This window comes from Moschus berezovskii, chromosome 2 (genome assembly GCF_049115385.1).
Source record: "Moschus berezovskii isolate FMDL1 chromosome 2, NW_MosBer_1.0, whole genome shotgun sequence".
NCBI classification, from domain to species: Eukaryota; Metazoa; Chordata; class Mammalia; order Artiodactyla; family Moschidae; genus Moschus; species Moschus berezovskii.
In genome coordinates this window covers 93352702-93376911 of record NC_142461.1, presented here as the reverse complement: position 1 = coordinate 93376911, position 24210 = coordinate 93352702, and the positions used below count along the sequence as shown (strand labels likewise).

The window sequence follows — 24210 nt, the reverse complement described above, 5'->3', positions numbered from 1 at the left end:
ATCCAAGGTTCCATATTTTGAGGAATCAAGTCCTGGACCCCATCATTAGTAAAGCATAGTTCAAACTGACCCACTAGAAATTTTTCGAGATTTAAACAGCTGTTTCTTGAAAAAAAAAAAAAAGAATTTAAAGGTCAAGTTAGTTTGATAAATTCAAGATTAAATAAAGTTAAATTTTTAAATGTATGCTTTAATTTTTCCCTGCAATATTTCTCAAAACTCGTAATGTGTGGATGTGCATTGTGAACCTCCCAAGTGTGAATCCAGTATGCAGCATTTCCTAATCATATGTGTCCATAGAATTCCTTCTTTTTTCATGCCCTGTAGAACACAATGTAGAGGCTGATTTCATGGTTGAGAATAGAGAAAGATATTAATGTCATCACGGATTCACTGCCTACATTTGGATCAGCATGTTTTCTCATCTGCAAGATGGGGATAATACTTATTTCATATTGCTGTTGGCAAATCAGAAAAGGTTTACAAAATGCTTAGGTGTTCTCAGTTCAGTTCAGTTCAGTCGCTCAGTCGTGTCCGACTCTTAGTGACCCCATGAACCACAGCACGCCAGGCCTCCCTGTCCATCACCAACTCCCGGAGTTCACTCAAACTCATGTCCATCGAGTCGGTGATGCCATCCAGCCACCTCATTCTCTGTCTTCCCCGTCTCCTCCTACCCCCAATCGCTCCCAGCATCAGAGTCTTTTCCAGTGAGTCAACTCGTTGCATGAGGTGGCCAAAGTATTGGAGTTTCAGCTTTAGCATAAGTCTTTCCAATGAACACCCAGGATTGATCTCCTCTAGAATGGACTGGTTGGATCTCCTTGCAGTCCAAGGGACTCTCAAGAGTCTTCTCCAGCACCACAGTTCAAAAGCATCAATTCTTTGGCGATCAGCTTTCTTCACAGTCCAACTCTCACATCCATACATGACCACGGGAAAAACCATAGCCTTGACTAGATGGACCTTGGTTGGCAAAGTAATGTCCCTGCTCTTTAATATGCTATCTAGGCTGGTCATAACTTTCCTTCCAAGGAGCAAGCGTCTTTTAATTTCATGGCTGCAATCAGCATCCGCAGTGATTTTGGAGCCCAAAAAAATAAAGTCTGACACGGTTTCCACTGTTTCCCCATCTATTTCCCAAGAAGTGATGGGACCAGATGCCATGATCTTCGTTTTCTGAATGTTGAGCTTCAAGCCAACCTTTTCACTCTCCTCTTTCACTTTCATCAAGAGGCTTTTGAGTTCCTCTTCACTTTCTGCCATAAGGGTGGTGTCATCTGCATATCTGAGGTTATTGATATTTCTCCCAGCAATCTTGATTCCAGCTTGTGCTTCTTCCAGCCCAGCGTTCCTTATGATGTACTCTGCATATAAGTTAAATAAGCAGGGTGACAATATACAACCTTGACGTACTCCCTTTCCTATTTGGAACCAGTCTGTTGTTCCATGTCCAGTTCTAACTGTTGCCTCCTGACCTGCATACAGGTTTCTCAAGAGGCAGGTCAGGTGGTCTGGTATTCCCATCTCTTTCAGAATGTTCCACAGTTTATTGTGATCCACACAGTCAAAGGCCTTGGCATAGTCAATGAAGCAGAAATAGATGTTTTTCTGGAACTCACTTGCTTTCTCCATAATCCAGCGGATGTTGGCAATTTGATCTCTGGTGCCTCTGCCTTTTCTAAAACCTGCTTGAACATCTGGAAGTTCACGATTCACATATTGCTGAAGCATAGCAATTACGACTATTAACAATAATATATCTGGGATCTGACTATTTATCTTCAGAACATCAGTGCTTTGCAGATGAGTTGAATTCAGACTGTTACACATGGTTCAGCTTCAGCATGTGGGTGGCCCAAAGGCTTCCCTCCTATCTGTATCCTTTGTCCTCTAACAATATTGGAGTCAATCTTAGATGAGTCCCACTGTGGTCATGGTCCTATTGCTTAGTATCTTCTTATAAAAAACAAAAATAAGATAAAAGAAGAAATGAGGTTTGAACTAAATAATTTCTAGAGTTCATGTTCTCTAAAGTTTTAAGGGATGGGATTTTCCTGGTGGCTCAGGGGTTAGGTCTCGATGCTCTCACTGCTGTGGTCCCATGTTCAATTCCTGGTCAGGGAACTAATATCCCACAGGCTTCACGGTGCAGCCAAAAATAAAATAAAAAATAAAATTCTAAGGGAGAATTCTAAAGTAATTCTCAAGCTGTATCAGGTAGCGTTTTGTTGCTCTTTTGACTGGGTTGATGAGCACAAGTGTTTACACACCACTTTATTTTTTCAGTTAGGAAGTCCAATGTAAACTAGATTGCCATCAATATTCTTGATAAAAAGGAATTTGATTTTGGTTAATCTTTTTCAGATTATATGTCAGTTTTACATATGACTATACAGCACTACCAACTAGAATTTCTGTCTGGAAGTCATTTTCATGCATCTGCTCCCTGACCTATTTACAGTAAGTGCAGCTGTGGGGTGGTTCTCTATGTAGGATTCAGAAACACTGCCGTTTTTGAAATAAACCAGATGTTTTCCATCTCAAAGAAAAGATCACACCTAGTGAAGTATTTGTTTACAAGATTCACAATAATACCAAAGATTATAAGAAAAGTTTCAAGGAACATGGATCACAGAAATCAGCTGAACACCACACTTTTCCAGTTTCCTGCGAACTTACAAAAGAAACACACAAAAGTAGACCTTGTGCTGGCTGCCAGGATTTGTAGATTAAGGTTATAGTGACCAACAGATTACAGTGAGAGTTACTGTCTGAAGAGAGACTGCCACTTGGCTTTATTTGGTTTCTGTCCATTTTTCCAAAAACAGGTCCTGTGATACACATCCGAAGGAGTGGTTTTTAAAACATGACCTAAAATGAGTGTTTATGGAAACTTCAGGAATACTTTGGAAGTAGATTTCCTCCAAACAAAAACAAAACCAAAACGTTTTAAAAATCGAAAGTGAAAATAGGTATAACTTGTTAGTGACTAATCATTGGAGAACCGGGTTTGATATTCGACCAGTGACTAGACTGAAAGAAAATCATCGTTTGGTAATTTTCTTCTTCTTTTATTCTTTCTTTTTTTTAAAAGGAAGCAAACTGTTGATCCGCGGGTCATCCATTTGAAAAAGGCTGCAGGCGCTTCCGGACTAGGGAGCCCCAGCCAGGCCCCGAGGGTTGCAGCGACTCCCCGCGCCGCCAGCGAGGTTTCCGGGAACCTGGGAGCGGCGCTCGGCCGGCCGAGGTGGGTGAATGGGCGACCCCTTCCCGCGCTGCCATTCCTGCTCCTAGTGGGCCCGGGCTGGAGAAGCCGTGAGTGGCGACAAGGCGGGCTCCGCAGGGCCGGGCTCCCCGGGGGGGGGTGAGGTTGGTGGGAACGCCTGGCGGAGGGTGGGGGGTCGTTGGCTCTGCGCCCGCATCCCCCGCGCCGCCCTCCTGCGCTGCCCGCTGCCAAGGTCGTGGGGACCACCTAGCCGCCGATGGGGCGCGCCTAACCCCGGCCCACGGGGCTTTCTGCCTGCAGGCCGGGCCTCTGACCCCGTCTCCTTTGCTTTGCTTCATTTAGGAAATTGAAACTTAAAATGGTTTGTGTTTCCCCACTGTTTCTGTAGTGTCTCTGGAGAAAGTTCTTAGGAAAACAGATTCCTTAAGGAGATTTAGTTTCTTGGCAGGTGCAGGGATTGGCAGTCGTGTCTGACTTTTCAGAACATACAGGGATTTTATTTAAAGACACATCCAAAACAGAATGTGCTGTTTCCCTATCTATGCCACGCGCATAAGTTAAAAAACAAAAAGAAGCAATCGTGTCTGTGCATCTCCACCTCCTTTTTTCCTTCCTTTGCCTCATTTCCTTTGTATTTGCTGCCAGGCATGCGTATGGGAAGATTTGTTTCAATCAGTCCTGGCACCACAGTGAATATGTTAGGGAAATAGGTGGTGAACAGGTGGAGGTGATTTGTACTGTTTTTTTCATTTGCTGCCATAATAAATTACCATGGACTGAGTAAAACCTTAAAAGCTACACATTTATCTTAAAATTATGTATGGGGGATTTCCCTGGCCGTCCAGTGGTTAGACTTTGTGTTTTCATTGCAGAGGCGGTGGATTTGATCCCTGGTCGAGGAACTAAGGTCCTACATGCCCTGCAACCTGGCCAAATTGAAAAAAAAAAAAATCAGTATAAGTCTGAGTGGGTGTCACTAGGTTAAAATCAAGGTGTCAGCTGCTCTGCCTGCCTTTCTGGAGGCTGATGGTGTGAACCTGTCTTCTCGTCTTTTCTGCTTCTATAGATTGCTCATCTTCTTTGGCTCAGTGGTGCCCTTTCAGTTCAGTTCAGTGGCTCAGTCATGTCTGACTCTTTGCGACCCCATGAACCGCAGCACGCCAGGCCTCCCTGTCCATCACCAACTCCCGGAGTCCACCCAAACCCATGTCCATTGAGTTGGTGATGCCATCCAACCATCTCATCCTCTGTCATCCCCTTCTCCTCCTGCCCTTAGTCTTTCCCAGCATCAGGGTATTTTGAAATGAGTCAGCTCTTCGCATCAGCTGGCTTAAAGTATTGGAGTTTCAGCCTCAACATCAGTCCTTCCAATGAACACCCAGGACTGATCTCCTTTAGGATGAACTGGTTGGATCTCCTTGCAGTCCAAGGGACTCTTAAGAGTCTTCTCCAACACCATGGTTCAAAAGCATCAGTTCTTTGGCGCTCAGCTTTTTTTATAGTCCAACTCTCACATCCATACATGACCACTGGAAAAACCATAGCCTTGACTAGACGGACCTTTATTGGCAAAGTAATGTCTCTGCTTTTTAACATGCTGTCTAGGTATTGGAGAAGGAAATGGCAACCCACTCCAGTGTTCTTGCCTGGAGAATCCCAGGGACGGGGGAGCCTGGTGGGCTGCTGTCTATGGGGTTGCACAGAGTCAGACACGACTGAAGTGACTTAGCAGCAGCAGTAGCAGGTTGGTCATAACTTTCCTTCCAAGGAGTAAGCGTCTTTTAATTTCATGGCTGCAGTCACCATCTGCAGTGATTTTGGAGCCCAGAAAAATAAAATCTGATACTGTTTCCATTGTTTCTCCATCTATTTGCCATGAAGTGATGGTGCCCTTTCTCCATCCTCAAAACCAGCAGCATTGCATCTGTCTGACTATTCTTCCTTTGTCACGTCTCACTCAGATTCTACTCTTCTGCCTTCCTCTTTCACTTTGAAGAAGGACCCTGGTAATTACATTGTTCCCCACCAATAATCCAGGAAGAGCTTTATATTTTAAAGTCAGCTGTAAATTAGCAAGCTTAATTCAGTCTATAACCTTAGTTCTCCCTTGCAGCATAAAATCTAACATTTTCACAGATTATGGGGGTTAGGATGTGGACCTCTTTAAAAGGGCCATTATTCTGCCTCCCTTTTGAGTGCGTAAAAGGAAAGCTATTACTATACATCCCATTCATCAAGGAGGGAAAGTATCCAGATACTAGCTATGCTGTAACAAGTTCTGAGAATATTATGTAGTAGGCCATTTATATGAGTTAGATGTATTATTGAGAGCTTTTATTACAAACATTTAAGAACAGACTTAAAAAAGCAGTTAAAGAATGTTGCAGTTTCTGCTTTCTGGATATATAATGAGAACATTGCATAGAATGTTGCATGCCCCAGGTGTCCAGAGCTGAACAAATACCTGAGTCAAGATACCAGGCAGTCCTATAAACATTAAGTGTTTTCAGTATGTGAACTCATGCTCTGAATGGATAGAAGGAAGAGGGAATGTATTCCCTGGTCTCAAGGTCATGACTATCTTGTCATGGAAAATGACACAAGTATACAAGCTCCCCAAAAGAGGTGATGGAGGAGAAGTAACATCATTTGGGGGAATCAGAAAAGACTTCAAGAACTTGGGGGGGAATTTGGGATGGACATTGAAGAGCAGTAGGATTTCATGAAGTGGAAATTAAGGTTTGCAGGGGAGGGAGGATGTGACATTTAGGGATAGGAGGGAGAAGAGAAACGCTTACATTGTTTAGTATGGTTAAGGAACTTGGTCCAGGAGTTGTCTAAATAAGACTGCTGTTGCTGCTGCTAAGTTGCTTCAGTCATTTCCAACTCTGTGCGACCCCATAGACGGCAGCCCACCAGGCTCCCCCATCCCTGGGATTCTTCAGGCAAGAACACTGGAGTGGGTTGCCATTTCCTTCTCCAATGCATGAAAGTGAAAAGTGAAAGTGAAGTCGCTCAGTCGTGTCCGACTCTTAGCGACCCCGTGGACTGCAGCCTACCAGGCTCCTCCATCCATGGGCAAGAGTAGTTGGGATTAAATTGTGTAAGATCTGGGATGAATACCGTTGTAAAGACTCTGCAGTTGTTGATGCAAAAAGAACTACGCGGAGAGTCGGACACGACTGAGCGACTGAACTGAACTGAACTGAACTGAATATGTATCTTTAAAAAAATTTTTAAACCCTTTCAAACTTACAGAAAAGTTATAAATAACAACTTCAAATGGCAACCCACTCCAGTAGTCTTGCCTGAAAAATCCCATGGACAAAGGAGCCTGGTGGGCTACTGTCCATGGGGTCGCCAAGAGTCGGACACGACTGAGCAACTAACACACACACACACACATCATGACCCATTAACCTGGAAGTCTTGAGTATTTATTTCCTGTAAAAAAAAAAAAAAAGATGTTCTTTACATAACTACAATACAGTGATCAAGATCAGAAAATTAATATAGGTATATTAATGCCATCTAATCCTTCGATCTAATTTTAATTTTGCCAGTTGTCCCTATTATATAGTGTATAACAAGCAGAGTTAAGAATTATGCGTGGTGTTTAGTTATGATGTATCTTTAGCCTCCTGTCTGGGACAGTTTCTCAGTCTTTCCTTGGCTTTCATGTGCTTAACACTTTTGAAGAGAACAGGACAGAGTGTCTCCTGTTTCCTCATTCTTAGCTTCGGCTTATGCATCTTTGGCAGGAATATCACAGAAGTCTTGCTGTGTTCTTGGTGGGCCTATCATATGTCAGATAATTTTGATGTATCTCATTATTTACTTTGACTACTTCATTATAGTGGCATCTGCCTGGCTTCTTCACTAAAATTTACTCTTTTCTCCTTTGAAATTAATAAGTGTTTTTTGGGGAAGTATTTCTTTTGTTTGTTTGTTTTTGTTTTGCTTTAAGAAGCTTTCTTCATAGTGACCCCCAAACTGGACCAAATACCCACCAACAGGAGAATGGATAAACCAAGTGTGAACTATCCATGTAAGGAATACTACACAGCAATAAAAAGGAATAAGTTACTAATCAATGCAGTAACGTGAACAAATCTCCAAAACATGTTGAGTTTACAACTCTATCACATATAAAAGGTTACATGCTAAATGATTCTACTTATGTGAAGTTCAAGAACCAGTTGCTCAGTGTAAGGAAACTTTAACACAATTTAAAAATATCCTTTCTTGAGCACAAACTATGTCCCTAGCATTCTTTTGGTACTGTTCCAGTATCGTTCTGGATGAAGTAGGGCATACTTTCGAGAACAAAACAACAATCACTGCCCTTGAGGTGCTTATATTCTTGAAGATTAGCTTCACACGTTCAATGCAAAAGGGCAAGCTGATGGTTACCCCTACTGAAGTTGTTGATCTCCTTCAGGGCTGGTCAGTGCCAGGACTGGTGAGTACTCAGAACACATTAGTGATTGAGATTGCACTGGAATTTGGTTAGCAGTACTTGTGGGTAAGTATTTTAAGCTACTTAAATGGTCCTTTTGTCACGAAAATATCAATTTATCTATTTACTTTAGTACCAAGTGGATTTAATTATTACTGTCATTATTTATCTCTATGCTTAACCGATTCCCAAATTTTTCCAGTAAGAACCCCCTCAAGCTGGACTCTATTCTTGTGACACATTCTCATCATTCTTTGAGCACTTCTTGCTTTCTGGCATCATAAGATGATTGTCTTATACTTTTCCTGTCCCATTTCTAGAAGCAGCTGTTTCTCTGAATAGCCTTGGTTGCTGGTAGCTGAGAATGGTATTAGAAACCATATTCTGGATGCTAAATGTGCTCATTGCTATTGTCTTTGTTTCCAGGCCCTTTTAGAGACAGAACTGGGAAATGTCACACATATGCACACTTACATCTGTATTTAAATTTCTGTACTTTCCTATCAATCCATCAGAAATCATGAGATTATACTGATATCTCCAGTTCCATTTCACAGCATTAATTCTATTTTTTTCCCTTTCCATATTTACAGTCACCTTCTCTGACAATGAAGAACCTGGCTCCCATGTCCTCCACATATTTCCTTACTTGATAAATCATGTTTATGTACCTTTGGCCACGGGGTGCTCCATGCTCATCTTGTGTATTCCTGACCTTTTGAGGTCTCCTTTTTGCTCAAAGGAGATCCTTTCATTGGAAAATAGAGTAGAAACCAAGATCTAGGTGCTTCATGACTGCTTCTTCTTTCTTTTTTTTTTTCTGGTGTTACTGAAAAATAATTGACATACACCACTGTATAAGTTTATAGCATGATGGCTTGACTCACATATATTATGAAATGATTACCATATTATGTTCAGCTAACATCCATCTTGTAATATAGATATAATAAAAAGAAAAGACAGAAAAAAATTTCTCCTTGTGATAAGAACTCAGGATTTACTCTCTTAACAACTTCCTTATGTATCATAGCAGTGTTAGCTATAGTCATCCTGATGTACATTACATACCTACTACTTATTTATCTTAATACTGGAAGTTTGTAGCTTTTGACCACTTTCCTCCAAATCACCCTCCGTACCACCCTCTACTTCTGGTAAGCACAAATCTGATCTTTTTCTTCTATGAGTTTTATTTGGTTTTGTTTTTTTTTTTTTTAGACTCTATATGTGAGATCATAAATTATTTGTCTTTTTCTGTCTGACTTAACATCACACCTTCAAGGTCCATCCATGTTGTTGCAAGTGGTAGAATTTCTTCATTTTTTTATGGCTGAATAATATCACAATGTATATAATCACTATATATATACACACACCACAATTTGTTTATTCATTCATCCACTGATGGACACGTAAGTTATTTCCATGTCTTGGCTATTGTAAATAATGATGCAATGAACAGGGGATACAGAACTCTTTTCAAGTTAGGGTTTTCTTTTCCTTTGGATAAATTTCCAGAAGTGAAGTTGTGAAGTTACAGGACCATATTAAACTAAACAGCTTCTGTGCAGCAAAAGAAACCATAAAGAAAGTAAGAAGACAGTCTATGGAATGGAAAAAAATATTTCCAAACCATATATCTGATGTATGTATGTGTACAGTGCTTAGTCATGTCAGACTCTTTGCCACCCTTTTGACTGTAGCCCGCCAGGCTCCTCCGTGCATGGGATTTTCCAGGCAGGAAAATCCAGTCCATTGGTGTGGGCTGCCATTTCCTTCTTCAAGGGATCTTCTTGATCAGTGATCAAAACCGTGTCTCCTGTGTCTCCTGCATTGCAGGTGGATTCTTTACCTGCTGAGCCACAGGGGAAGCTGCAGTATATCTGATAAGGGGTTAATATCCAAAATATATAAAGAACTCATGAAACTCAATACCAAAATATCAAATAACTCAATTAAAAACTGGGCAAAAGGACTTAAAAAGACATTTCTCCAAAGAAGATATATGAAAGATCGATAGGAACATGAAAAGATGCTCAACATTAATTATCACTAGTGCAATGTAAATTGAAATCCCAGTGAGCTAGCACCTTACACCTATTGGAATGGCCATCATCAAAAAGACAAGAGTTAACAAATGCCGTGAGGATGTGGAGAAAAGGGAACCCTTGAGCACTCTTGATGTGAATGTAAATTGGTGCATTCACTATGGGAAATAGTTATGGAGAATCCTCAAAAAATTGAAAGTAGAATTACCATATGACCCATTTTTGGACACTGCTTGGGTTCACACTGAGTAAACTAAGCCATAATTAATTTTTTGCTAATCTTCTATTGTATTTTTAAAGAGGAATACCTGTCTTTTCTGTTTGTTCTATAGGAATAGTGAGAATTTAGTCAGTTGAAATCTTGGAAGATTGTGTTAACAGACACATTGTTAATATACTTCTAAAATAGTAAAAATAGTTGTGATATTCCTTGTGTCATATTTGATCTCAGACTTCTCTATTTTGGTAAACTCATATGCAGGCAAGAGTTCTTACTCTTTTGATGCCAATCTGATAAAGCCTATGAGCTTTTCTCAAAAATTTTTTTAAGTAGTCTAAAACAAAATACAGAGAATTATAAAGGAAACCAATTATATTGAAATATGATTATCAGCATTATTTAAAAAGCAAAATTTTAATTTAGTAATGTATACCAGTATACTGATACCTTCCCAGGTGGCGCTAGTGGTAAAGAACCTGCCTGCCAATGCAGGAGACCCAAGAGGCTGGGGTTTGATCCTTAGATCAGGAAGATCTCCTGCAGACGGGTGTGGCAACCCACTCCAGTATTCTTGCTGGAGAATCCCATGGATAGAGGAGCCTGGAGGGCTACAGTCCATGGGGTCACGGAGTCGGACACTGAGCGACTAACACTTTACTTCACTTTCCTCTTTACCAGTATACTACAGTTTAAGACTGCATTATTATGGTCATGAGTTTAATAGCTGTCATAATTTTGAAGCAGGGTTAAGCACAAGCAATGTTTCCGGCTATCTGGGAGAGTTAAAATATTTTATGAAACTATCTGCCGTCCTGGTGATGTTTTTAAAAATAATTAATTAATTAATTTTTGGCTGTGCTGGGTCTTCGTTGCTGTGAGGGCTTTTCTCTAGGTGTGGTGAGGGAGGGCTACTCTCTAGTTGCAGTGCTTGGGCTTCTCATTGTGCTGGGTTCTTTTGTTGCAGAGCGTGGACTCTAGGGCACAAGGGCTTCAGTAATTGAGGCACATGCCTTGGTGACATTTGTCACAGGTATTACAAGTACCATGTGCCTTGTTGCCTATATTCATATTTGAAGAGAATGCCATTTCAATCAGAGATTTTTAGAAATAAATATGAATTTTTTTTTTTCATGTTCAAGTGTATGAACTTGGGAAGTTTTGTGAAAACCTCTGTTATCATAGAGGAAAGGTGTTTGGAGATATTTTCACTCCATTACATTCTTGGAGTAGAACAAGGAGAATTAAATATTTATATTAAAGCCTTTGGAAAAAGTCTAGAGGACTGAATAGTCTTTTAAAATGGAGCGTCATATCATGATTGAGATGAGAACTACAAAAGAATGTTAATACCTATTATGTTCTATGATGGTATTGAAATGCTTTTAGAACCTTTTAAATATTTATAGATGTGAAAGTTACTTTAAATATAGAATTTGTTTGAATACAGTTCACATGATAATAAAGACTTTGGTGGTAGGGGAAAAGATATAGAAAAGAAGAGATGTTTTATCCATAAAAGGGTGAAAGATATTTTTTCTTCTTGACTTTGTGTGTATGTACCATTTTTGAAGTATTTATTTATTTTAATTGGAGGCTGATTACTTTACAGTATTGTGGTGGTTTTTGCCATACATTCACATGAATCAGCCGTGGGTGTACATGTGTTCCCCATCCTGACCCCCCTCCCATCTCCCTCCCCATCCCATCCCTCGGGGTCATCCCAGTGTACCGGCCCTGAGTGCCCTGTCTCATGCATCAAACCTGGACTGGCGATCTATTTCACATATGATAATATACATTTTCAATGTTATTCTCTCAAATCATCCCACCCTCACCCACTCCCACAGAGTCCAACAGTCTGTTCTTTACATCTGTGTCTCTTTTGCTGTCTCACATATAGGGTTATCATTACCATCTTTCTAAATTCCATATATATGCATTAATATACTGTATTGATGTTTTTCTTTCTGACTTACTTCACTCTGTATAATAGGCTCCAGTTTCATCCACCTCATTAGAACTGATTCAAATGCATTCTTTTTAATGGCTGAGTAATATTCCATTGTATATATGTACCACAGCTTTCTTATCCACTTGTCTGCCGAGGGACATCTAGGTTGCTTCCAAGTCCTGGCTATTATAAACAGTGCTGTGATGAACATTGAGGTACCCATGTCTCTTTCAATTCTGGTTTCCTCAGTGTTGTTTGCCCAGCAGTGGGATTGCTGGGTTGACTTTGGCTACCTCATGCGACGAGTTGACTCACTGGAAAAGACTCTGATGCTGGGAGGGATTGGGGGCGGGAGGAGAAGGGGACGACAGAGAATGCGATGGCTGGATGGCATCACCGACTCTGTGGACATGAGTTTGAGTGAACTCCGGGAGTTGGTGATGGACAGGGAGGTCTGGCGTGCTGTGATTCATGGTGTCGCAAAGAGTCGGAAACGACTGAGCAACTGAACTGAACTGAACTGATGGCAGTTCTATTTCCAGTTTTTTTAAGGAATCTCCACACAGTTCTCCATAGTGGCTGTACTAGTTTGTGAAATATTTATTTTTTATAATAATTAGGGAGTCATGGCAGCGGATGAAGATAACAAAGAACAAGTTCTTAAGGAATGTGAGCAAGCTGGAGAAGTTATGAAACATAAACAAAACCAGGTAAAAAGGAAAAATTACTGAGTACTATTAAAAATTGACTTATATCTATTGGTTTTGCAGTGAGGCATGTTTCGTATGTCTTTGTCCAACAGTAGCTTGAATTTGGGAGAATATTAGGGTTTTCAGTTTTTTGTTTTTTTTTTAACTTCTGGTATTCAAGACTGACAAGAAGAATCACATTTCTATTCTTTCTCTTACACCACTCACAATAACTGCTTTTTCACTTCCTCTCATTTCTTTGACTTGCACCTAGAAGTTAAGAGCTTTGTTAACAATTATATGATCAGACCCAAGGTGGAATGGAAGCTATGCTTTAAACTACCTGAGCTATACTGTGGAAAAAAAAGGTCTTTAATTGCCCCAGACTAACATATGTCCACAATTATGGTGCAATTTAAAATTCATGTTGGAGTCACAAATAGCTAGGAACGAGTTGGTAGAGCCCTGAGCTAAAATTCAGAAGACATGGGTCTCAATCCTTGCTCTACTATAAACATTTCTGTGACTTTGGTCTAGCATGAAAGGTGGTTTCCTTGTTTGTGTGATAGAGATAATAATCCTTGGCAGTGGCAGGAAAATCAACAGATAATGATGTATAACATCGTACAAGTGTTTATTCATGTGATCATATTTATTCTGAGACTATCTAATGTCTTTCTTTGCCTTGTTCAGAGAGAGAAATTTTGCTTCTTTAACTCATTTGGAAAAATGAGGTTGGGGCTCTTTAAATTTGGACTGTCATTTTATTTTATTTTTTAGAAATTAATTAGTGAAATTACAAAGGAAAATATTCAGTTAAAGGAGGAGATCCAAAAACTTGAAGCTGAGTTACAAGAGACCACCAGGACCTCCCAGGTACCCCTTTAATTATTTTTGTATCTCATTTTTAACAGATGCTATTTTTTTTTTCAGAAAAAGAAATTTAATGATACAGAAGTAATTTCTAACACATTATGATCATTCATGTCACCACTGTTTGCAACAGCTCCAAACTGAAAACAACTCAACTCTCCCTCCATAGTAGAATGAATTTATAAATTGGGGTGTATTCACATATACACAGCAATGAAAATGAACAGGCAGTAACTATATGCAATAATATGGATGAATTTCATAGACACAGTGTTGAGCCAAAAGAGGAAAAAGAGGGCGTACCCTATGCTTTGACTTAAGTAGAGCACAAAGCACAGTGTTAGGAGTTAGCGTGGTGCTTGCTGCACATAGGTTAGCGGCAGGTAGAGACTGGAAGGGAACCCCGGAGGGTTGACAAGTTGTGGGTCTCGTTCTGATGATTGATCTCGGTGCAGGTCACAGGTGCATGATCCCCCCGTAAAATCTCATGTTGCTGTGTATTTATGCTGGGCTTCCCTGGTGGCTCAGATGGTAAAGGGTCTGCCCGCAATGCAGGAGACCTGAGTTCAATCCCTGGGTCCGCAAGATCCTCTGGAGAAGGAAATGGCAACCTGCTCCAGTATTCTTGCCTGGAGAATCCCTTGGATGGAGGAACCTGGCGGGCTACAGCCCATAGGGTTGCGAATAGTCGGACACGACTGAGTGACTTCACATACTCACTCGCTCACACATGTGTGCTAATGCATGTTTTGAGTTGACTCACTGGAAAAGACTCTGATGCTGGGAAAGGTTGGGGCGGGAGGAGAAGGGGATGACAGAGAATGAGATGGCTGGATGGCATCACTGACTCTGTGGACATGAGTTTGAGTGAACTCCGGGAGTTGGTGATGGACAGGGAGGCCTGGCGTGCTGTGATTCATGGGGTCACGGAGAGTCGGAAACGACTGAGCGACTGAACTGAACTGATACATTAATACAACATGCACAGCCCCGTGATGGCCATTATCAGTCACTTTTGGATCAAATTCTTGGTCTTTTCGCTAAGTTCTTTCATTGCTTTCCTCATCCAAGTAATAATTTAAGTGAGTTTCACAGTTTTAAAAAAAATTGGAAGAGTATCTTCACCATTTAAAGTCTTTCTTAATTTTTCCTTTGTTTGAATTAGATAGCTCTCACTCCTTTTTTCTTCATCAAAACCCAGATTGTTAAAATACTTACTTTAAAGCATTATCACTTTTTATTTCTGAAGTTGGGGGTAGAATGTTAAATATCAAACAAAAAGTGAGGTTTCTTGTGTTTGTGAGGTTTAGAGAAGTCTCTGTTAAGATCCTGCATAATTTTTAGACTGGAGCTAGAATCACTTAATCCTATAACCCAAAGGGCCTTGGGAACCCAACCAGCTCAGTTGATCCGCTTCACAGAGGACTGAAAACTGGCATTGCTCCCTGCCGTGGTGCGCTCAGGACTAGAAGCAGGCATTCTCACTCTCACTGGGGAAAGCTCTTGACACTTCTGGCTGTTTCTCCCTTATTGGGAAACACTGCCTTTTCACACTGCGGATTGTTTTGAAATCAGACTTACGATAATCAGAAATTCTACCGAAGTGACATGTCAAATTGTAGAATAAATGTCAGATTAGACCAAATGACTCACTGGCTGTTACTAATCTCTTCACGATGACACTTTTTCCTGCAGCATGTAAAGTAACCACGAGAAATAGAAATGAAAACACCTGACTCATTTGTGCATATATGTGTGATTGTACTGTCTGTTCAGGGCTTCCCTGGCAGCTCAGTAGTAACGAATCTGCTTACCAATGCAGGAGACATGGATTTGGTCCCTGGATCAGGAAGATCCCCTGGAGAAGGAAATGGCAACCTACTCCAGTATTCTTGCTTGGGAAATCCCATGGACAGAGGAGTCTGGCGGGCTATAGTCGAAGGGGTTGCAAAAAGAGTCAGACATGACTTAGAGACTAAACAGCAAACACCTGTTCATCCTAGTGATTTTTCAGCCCCTAAGTATAACCACTTAACTTTATCCTCCAGGTTTTTTTTTTTTAACAAATCTTGCTAGTGGTATCCCTTCGCGTGTTTATAAACCTGAGTTGTGGGAATGGTTAAAAAGTTGATGGACAGGCATTGAGACAGGGGGAATTTAAATTTGATAAATTTTAAGTCACTGAGCTGAATTTAGCAGTATCTCTTTGGATGACATTACCTGAGTTTGCTGTCAAAATGACTGCAGTATGCACCCACGTCTATTTCATACCTCTTTGCAATGAGACCAAAGATACTGTGCAATGATTCCTTTGTGAAACAGCCTATTATTGGCATAGTTGTTTAGAAGATACTTTTCTGCAGGAATGATGTAGGCTTAAGAACCAAACAACACACAATATTGACCAGTTTAAACATTGATTGATTAGAAAAAGTGAGAGACTATATACTTACAATTTCATCTATGAAATAATATTAAAGGATCAGCATTTGACTAGATTACTGAGTACTTTTCTGGGAAGAAGCAATCACTAGTGATATTAAATAAAACTACACTCAGTGTTCTGTGGGGTTCTGAAGTCAGTGGAGAACGAATTACTGGATGATCAGATCACATTATCATTGGAAGGACTTAAGTTACTTCTTGTGTTGATTTTAATCAAACCTTTCTGTTTGAATTAGATTAATGAGGATATTCCTGAAACAAAGATAAAGTTCACATCTGTGGAGAATCCTGAGAGTGACAGCGAGTTTTCAAATATCTCCTATTCATGTCAAGTGAGCTCAAAAGTCCCTTATGAGCTGCAAAAAGGACAAGCACTTATTACCTTTGAAAAAGAAGAAGGTATGACTAATGTTCAAAAACTTGACCATGTTACCTTTAGAAAGCACTGGAACTTCCAAAGAGTTTTGGTAGATATTTGGCCATTGCTTTACAAATTTTATATGTATCGTTTTGTCTCATCCTCATAGGGGAGCCCTGGGGTAGATATGATTATCCCTGTTTTACAAAGTAGAAAACAAGACTCTGAGATGTTGAGTGATTTGAACATGACCACTCGCACAGAATGTGAGTGCTCTAGAAAGCAAACCCATGCGTTTTTATACTACTCCTGCTACCTGCAAATGATAATACTGGTAATAATGTTTCAAGGTAACAAAGCAGAGAGTTCTGACAGACTTGATCTCATTTTATACTCACATGACTCTGTAAAAGTAATAAGATAGAGATACTATTTACATCATTAAGAAACCAGATTCTCAGATGTTTAAGTGATTTACCTAAGTGCACAAGGCATGGGAATGGAAAGAGCTCTGGAGTCAAAGATCTGGAGTGGGACCTGATGTTTGCCATGGTGTGGAACCCTCTTGAGAACTGGGAACACCTTAATGAGGAGAATCTGGCTTTGAATGCTAGCTTTGCCTCTTTTTTTTTTTTTAACAAACCAAAACAGCACTTTATTTATTTATTGACTGTGTCGGGTCTTAGTTGCATCACTTGGGATCTTTGTTGCGGTGCATCGGCTTAGTTGCCCCGCGGCACATGGGATGTTAGTTCCCCATCAGGGAGTCCAACCCATGGCCCCTGCATTGGAAGGCAGATTCTTAACCACTGGACCACCAGAGAAGTCCCAGTATTTTTATTTATTTGTTTGACTGCACAGGTCTTAGTCGTGGCATATGGGATCTGGTTTCCTGACCGGAACCGACCCTGGGCTCCCTGCATTGGGAACAAAGAGCTGTAGCTACTGGACCGCCAGGGAAGCCCCCAGCTTTGCCTCTTTACAGAAGTGTAGTTTGGGTTGGGTTCTTTATAAATCTCAAGTTTTTATGGCAGGCTTTGTGACAGTGCCTGCCTCATGGGATTGCTTTGAATATTAAATGAGAAGTGTTGAAAAAATAGAATACAGTATCTGATACGTAAGAAACACTTAATAAATGTTAGTTGTCATTATTGCTCCATGTTAGAAATTTTTCAGCTAAGGAAACAAAAGCTTACTTGCACAAGGTCCATACAGGTGATAAACAGCTGAGCTGAGAACCAAACCCGGAGTACCCTTGTACTTTCTGCTGCTGCTGCTGCTAAGTCACTTCAGTCATGTCTGACTCTGTGTGACCCCATAGACGGCAGCCCACCAGGCTCCCCCGTTCCTGGGATTCTCCAGGCAAGAACACTGGAGTGGGTTGCCATTTCCTTCTCCAATTAGGACCATTATTCCTCTGAGCAGGCCACCATCTGGGCCTCTCTTCTCATGTTTGTCAAGTGATGAGTGGGATCAGAAAGTCTTCACAAGCCCTTCCCGTGCTCAGGTACTGGGAGTCTGTGATTATCACTCATGTCTCCTGATGCCTGGTTAGTTACCATAGCCTGAAAATAAATCGAAAGGCATTCTGGCAGTCACTATATGCACACACTCTTTGTCCTCCCTGGCTCCACCCCTGTAGCTGTGGATGGAGGGTGAGGTCAGGAGCCCTGTTGGCCTTTGGCATTGGTCACTGGGATATAACTGAAAGATGGAAGTGAGGCCTTGGGAAGTTGGGATCCCACATAGAAATTACCTGGGGATGCTGAGAATAAGATTCTCTTCAGAGATAGCTGTGTCACTGCTTCCACCCTTGGCATGACTGACGTCCTGCTCCTCTGGGACAACTTTGGGTTCCTTCACAAATCAGTGGGAGTTGGCTTTTGACAGTCAGAGTCACAAGGGTTGAAACACAAGTAGTGCCTCTCAACTGCGTCAGATCACCAGATGTTGGAGGTTTGGGGGGCGAGGGAGAGGTGGGGATTGGGAGGGAAAGGTCATCATCTAAGTATTACTTATAGTTGGCCTCCTCTGTTGTTGCCTGTTGTCATTAACAACAACAAAAACGCTATAATTCAAGTTATAGAGTCATATCATGGTACGAAGCATCTGAATTCCCACATGACAACGCCCTGTTTTCCAGCTCCGTTTCTCTCTTTTTCTGGCTGTGATGTGCTGTTTGGTTGTCATAAACACATGTGAGGTTTATAAGCCCAGGATTGGGCATCTTTTGTCTTCATGACGTATTAGAATAAACAGCTCCAATATCAACAAGTAAAATTTTATAAACACTCATGTCACACAGTTTAGAAAAGCACATACCCACATGCATTTTAAACTGACATATAGTTGCTGTTGGATTTCTATTGATTTTTGGCAAAATTGTATTACTGAGCCTCTCCTATTTGCGTGGATAAATTAGATGATAGTTTTGTGGTCAGTATACCAAGGCTATTGACTTTTAATGAATGATCTCAAGAGCATTTTAGTGAAAGTAGAATTCTTTGTTAAATATGACCTGCCTTCCAAAAAAAATGAAGACTCACTCTTTGGTATTTAAGTCTGCTGCTGCTGCTAAGTCTCTTCAGTCGTGTCCGACTCTGTGTGACCCCATAGACGGAAGCCCACCAGGCTCCCCCATCCCTGGGACTCGCCAGGCAAGAACACTGGAGTGGGTTGCCATTTCCTTCTCCAATGTGTGAAAATGAAAGTGAAGTCGCTCAGTCGTGTCCGACCCTTAGTCTGTGTGGTCTTTAATATGTAATCTTTGGGAAAGACAGAGATAAGAACAAATATTTATTTCTATAGTGCTTGTAACATATTAAGAAGAAGTGAGAAATGATAAAAAGATTAATTGTCAGAATGACACTGACCTACAAAAGTCTTCCCAGCTTACTCAACCTGGAAGAAATTTCTGGCTGTGCTTTAATGTACTGAGGGAATTCTCTGATAATTCTGTCAACAGTAGAAAGGAGGGGTGTTGACTGTACTGAATTTCTAAAGAATCATGAGGCTTATCTCTTAAACTTGAGAATTTCTACACTGTAATTTTTTGCTGATGTATTTTGACATTAATATATTCTAGTATGGTGGCAAAACCATTATCATTTAGAAATCCTAAGAAAAATGAAAAAATAAGATCCCTGAAAATTAAAGAAAATTTGGGGACTTCCCTGGTGGTCCTGTGGTTAAGAGCCTACCTGCCAATGCAGGGGATGCAGCTTTGATCCCTAGTCTGGAAGCTAAGATCCCCACATGCCATGGGGCAACTAAGCCGGTGCACCACAGCTACCGAGCCCATACTCTAGAGCCAATGTTCCACAACTGGACAGTAAGCCCCACTTGCTGCAACTCAGCATCACCAAAAATAAATAAACAACACCAAAAAAACACTTTTTTTAAATAAAAAAAATAAAGAAAAGTTAAACTATCCAGGATTATTTTCTGTTAAGCCAAATGTGTAAAAATGTATTGAAATATTAGAAATTAATACTTCCCAAATTATTTTTCAGTTGCCCAAAATGTGATCAAAATGAAACGCCATCATGTGCAGGTACAGAATGAAAATGTGATGCTCACGGCCAACCCAGTTCCATTAAATTCAGGAGTCAAATTCCAGGTAACATGGTGATCAAAGCTTTTTAGAATTCTATTAAGCACGGACACTTCTCATCCATATTCCTGAACATGAAACAATTTCCCAGGTTCATGTAGAAGTGTCTAAAATGAAAATCAACGTTACTGACATTCCTGATGAACTGCCAGAAAGCCAGATGAGAGACAAGCTAGAATTGAGTTTCTCTAAGTCTCGCAACGGAGGCGGAGAAGTGGAGTACGTGGAGTATGACAAACAGACCCGGAGCGCCCTCATCACCTTTGTGGAAAGTGGAGGTATTCCGGCACTGAGAGAGTTAAACAGTACTCTAGCATTTAAATTATGCTCTGCCAGGTCTGAAAATATTTCATTTTATACTTCTTTTATTTGAAATTTATTAGGCAGCATAATAACAGGGATTTTTTTTAACCTTATAAAATGGTAGTGTCCTGAAAATTATTTTCCTGAATACTATTAAGAATAAGATTAGAAATAACAAGTCCCTCTGTGTTAGTGCCTTCCTATTGCCTGCCAGGCATGGAGCAGAGTGTTTTATACGTAAATCTCCTCTGATCCATAGCACAACTCTGAATGTATGTGTTATATTCATCTTAATGATAAGGCAGCTAAGACATATGCAAGATAAATAGTTTACCCAAGATCATACAGTGGGTGTGTGGCAGAGAAATTTTGTGACTCCATGGATTGTAGCCCGCCAGGCTCCTCTGTCCATGGAATTCTCTAGTCAAGAATACTGGGGTGGTTAGCCTTTCCCTTCTCCAGGGGATCTTCCCGACCCAGGGATTGAACCCAGGTCTCCCGCATGGCAGGCAGATTCTTTACCAGCTGAGTCACAAGGGAAGTCCTACATATGTGTGTGTGTATATATATATATATATATAAAACAAGCTTCCCTAGTGGTTCAGATGGAAGTCCTACATATGTGTATATATATATATAAAACAAGCTTCCCTAGTGGCTCAGATAGTGAAGAATCTGCCTGCAATGCGGGAGACCAGAGTTCAATCCCTGGGTTGGAAAGATCTCCTGGAGAAGGAAAAGGCTACCGACTCCAATATTCTGGCCTGGAGAATTCCATGGACTATACAGTCCATGGGGTCACAAAGAGTCAGACACAACTGAACGACTTTCACTTTCACGTCACTTTCACACATATGTATCTGTATCTATGTGTATATATATAAAACTGTCTCTTCCATCTCACTTTTTACCATTGACAAGGGTCTCTTAGATGGAGGGAATAGTTTCCAGGAAGAAAAAGGGGGTAATGGAGAGAAGAGCTGTTCCCTTTTTCAGTAGAAATGGACTTTTATCAAATCATCTTAGGGAGGTTTACATTATTATGATTAAAAATAAAAGATTCTCCAGCTGCTTCCATTGATATGCTCAAGTGACTTTCTTTTTTCTTAATTTATTTTTAATTGGAAGGTAATTGCTTTACAATATTGTGTTGGCTTCTGCCATATAACAATGTGAATCAGCCATAAGTATGCATATGTCCCCTCCCTCCTGAACTTCCCATCAATCCCCTACCCTGTCCCCCCCAGGCTGTCACAGAGCACCATGCTGAGCTCCCTGTGTTATACAGCAACTTCCCACTAGCTATCTATTTTACATATCTATTTTATTTTCAGTACTACTTTCTCAATTCCTCCCACCCTCTCCTTCCCCCACTGTGTCCAAAGTCAAGTAATTTTCAATAAAAAAAGTCTCTTGCTCAGGTTAGTTCTTAGGGCTTCTCCTGGGTTTATTACATATGATAGAAATCCAACCATGCAATTAAAAGCCATTGCCTGATTAGGTTTTTTTCCTAATAAAACAATAGATGCTTTTTAAAGAAAATTGAAATAATGGAGAACATTAATTTAATAAAAATTGAGACATTTCCTTAAATTCCCAAACTCCCTTTGTCCTGTTATGTAGTTATGGTTAGGTGAATGTTTTTCAAAATCTTTCTGGAATTGCTAGGTAATGTGGTCATTCTATATTTAATGTTTGAGGAACCGCCATACTGCTTTCCACAGTGACTGCACCACTGCATTCCTGCCAGCAATGTATCAGGGTACCAATTCCTCCACGTTTTCGCCAGCAGGGGTCTGCACTCTTAATCACTGTACCACATTGCTGATTCAAGGTGGACTGGTGAGACGAGAAAAGAAGTGATCAGATATTCTTAAGAACTGTTTCTGTTAAACTTTATGCAATCTTGACACATTAGCTGTTTCCCCTCTAGGAGAAAAATGCTTCTAAAAATAATTCTGATTATTTTTTATGTTGGAGAAAACCGATGAATTTTTTTTAAAATTTGCATTCATGTTTTCTGGATGACATTCAGCACCCCTCTACCTTTGATTAACATCATTACAGAGGTTTACTGAATGTCATGTATCACTTACAGTAATTTTATATATATCATAGTAATATAGTAATTTTCTATAAATCTCTCACATAAAGATAGAGAGTATTCTAATCATATTTTTCATGTATACTTCTTGAAAGATTGGGAAATACTGGGTTTTGTTAGGGTGGCTGGGTTACATTTTGCAGATGGTTATCCCATTTTATGTAGCTCAAGGTGGGTCTGAGGCCTTTGTAGCACACTGTCCATTGACTGACTAATAGTTTAAGACAAATGGAGTCTCATTATCATTTGGTCTTATGTTTTTTAAAACTATCTACTGTGAATTGTTTAAAAGGGACTTTCAGTTCAGTTCAGTTCAGTCGCTCAGTCGTGTCCAACTCTTTGCAACCCCATGAGTCACAGCATGCCAGGCCTCCCTGTCCATCACCAACTCCCGGAGTTCACTCAAACTCATGTCCATTGAGTTAGTGATGCCATCCAGCCATCTCACACTCTGCCGTCCCCTTCTCCTCCTGCCAGAGTTTCTTAAAAATTAATTACTCAAGTCACTGTTTACTTTGACATTCTATTTGAAGGAAGTTTTACCTTTGGTTAAAAATGTTTATGATAAAGAAGAAAATGTCTATAATAAAGGAGAAAATAATTTTTAAAAATTTATTTCTAGTTGCTGACAAGATTTTGAAAATGAAAGACTATCCTCTTTATATAAATCAAAACTGCCATAGAGTTACGGTTTCTCCGTACACAGAAACACACTTGAAAAAATTTCAGGTAAAGTCATCTCTTTTCTTTCATTTTGGAAGCTAATTGCTTGACTTCCCACCCCCACAAAAATAAAAAGTTATGATTCTGTTTTCATTTGAATCTTATTAATGAGGGATATCAAAATTGTCTGTTCACATCTGCTTGGTGCAGGATGAATTTTTCTATTTTAAGAATGCTTTTTAATATAAAACTGTGCCTTATTTAATTGATTATTCGCTGTTTTAAAACGGAAATTCCTCAGACTATGGCACAATATATTTGTATGTGAAGACATAACTACATTTTCCTCATGTATCTACTATCATTGGGCATTCAAAATGGTTTTTCCCTTCTTATTTTCTCTGAATTCATTATCTTTACTCCAAACCTGATGCTTTTTTCTGTTCCTAAAAGAAAGGTCATCTTTTCTCCTCCTAAAAGGTCATCATGAGCTACCTAGCCTACCATTCTGAAAACTAGAACTCATGCCTAACTCTAGGTTTAGCTTCACCTCCAACATCCATTTAATCACTCAGTTTTTTCACTTGCACTTCTCACTACTTCTCTAACTGGTCTCTCTGTCCATAGAGTTCCTTTCCTCCACTTGTCACAATTCTGCCAGTTATCTTTCTGAAACTCATGTCTAACTCTGATATTCTCTTCCTTGAAAAATCTTCCTGAGGCCCCCTGTCTCCCTTAGGATAATGTCCAAAATATTGAGCAGAGCTTATAAATGTAAAGTTTTGCAATTCAAAGCTCTTAGAAAATTGCTATTTATCTTTTATTTTTCTATTTTTCTCCTTAGGTATTTTCAGGAGTATCTAAGAAGACAGTGCTTCTGACTGGACTGAAAGACCTTCAGACGACAGATGAAGAAGTTGTAGAAGATTTCATTAGCATTCACTTTCAGCGGGAGAAGAATGGAGGTGGAGAAGTTGAGGTGGTCAAATGTTCCCTCGGGCAACCTCACACAGCATACTTTGAAGAATAGACTCATGGAATCCTATGAAAATTAGAGCTTCTGAACCCAACTTCCTGTCAGCGCTTGACAAAAATGAATGTCCCTTTCCTTAAAAAAAGGAAAAATGTAATTCTTTAGTATTCGTTTATTCTTAGATACAAAATATATTTCTTTGATTTTAAATTCTTTGTTTCCAACTGTGCTGCATGTTTACAAATGCAGTAACTGTATTAAAACAGTTTTGTTCATAAA

At 40.1% G+C, this 24210-nt stretch overlaps 1 protein-coding gene across 4 annotated transcripts; it reads left to right on the top strand.

Moving 5' to 3' along the window:
- The first annotated feature begins 2844 nt into the window (after window positions 1-2844).
- Window positions 2845-24210, top strand: NMI (N-myc and STAT interactor). Of its 4 annotated transcripts, none has more exons than XM_055398690.2 (9): window positions 2845-2975; window positions 3098-3250; window positions 12531-12620; window positions 13380-13475; window positions 16154-16316; window positions 19788-19894; window positions 19980-20166; window positions 22918-23024; window positions 23803-24210. In XM_055398690.2, exons 3-9 carry the CDS (start codon window positions 12537-12539, stop codon window positions 23986-23988), a joined length of 930 nt encoding a protein of 309 aa, XP_055254665.1. In that variant the 5' UTR covers window positions 2845-2975; window positions 3098-3250; window positions 12531-12536; the 3' UTR covers window positions 23989-24210. The 4 variants fall into 4 exon arrangements, with proteins under 4 accessions (XP_055254665.1, XP_088685464.1, XP_055254666.1 ...); XM_088829338.1 differs by lacking the exon at window positions 2845-2975 and adding an exon at window positions 7671-7754 and having other exon boundaries at window positions 2985-3250; XM_055398691.2 differs by lacking the exon at window positions 2845-2975 and having other exon boundaries at window positions 2986-3250.

Excerpts from the sequence above, each read along its gene's own strand:
- NMI (XM_055398690.2), top strand. The coding sequence starts at position 12,537 with ATGGCAGCGGATGAAGATAACAAAGAACAAGTTCTTAAGGAATGTGAG. Across the intron at positions 16,317-19,787 it reads TACCTTTGAAAAAGAAGAAG|TTGCCCAAAATGTGATCAAA; the intron begins GTATGACTAATG and ends ATTATTTTTCAG. Across the intron at positions 23,025-23,802 it reads CACACTTGAAAAAATTTCAG|GTATTTTCAGGAGTATCTAA; the intron begins GTAAAGTCATCT and ends TTTTCTCCTTAG.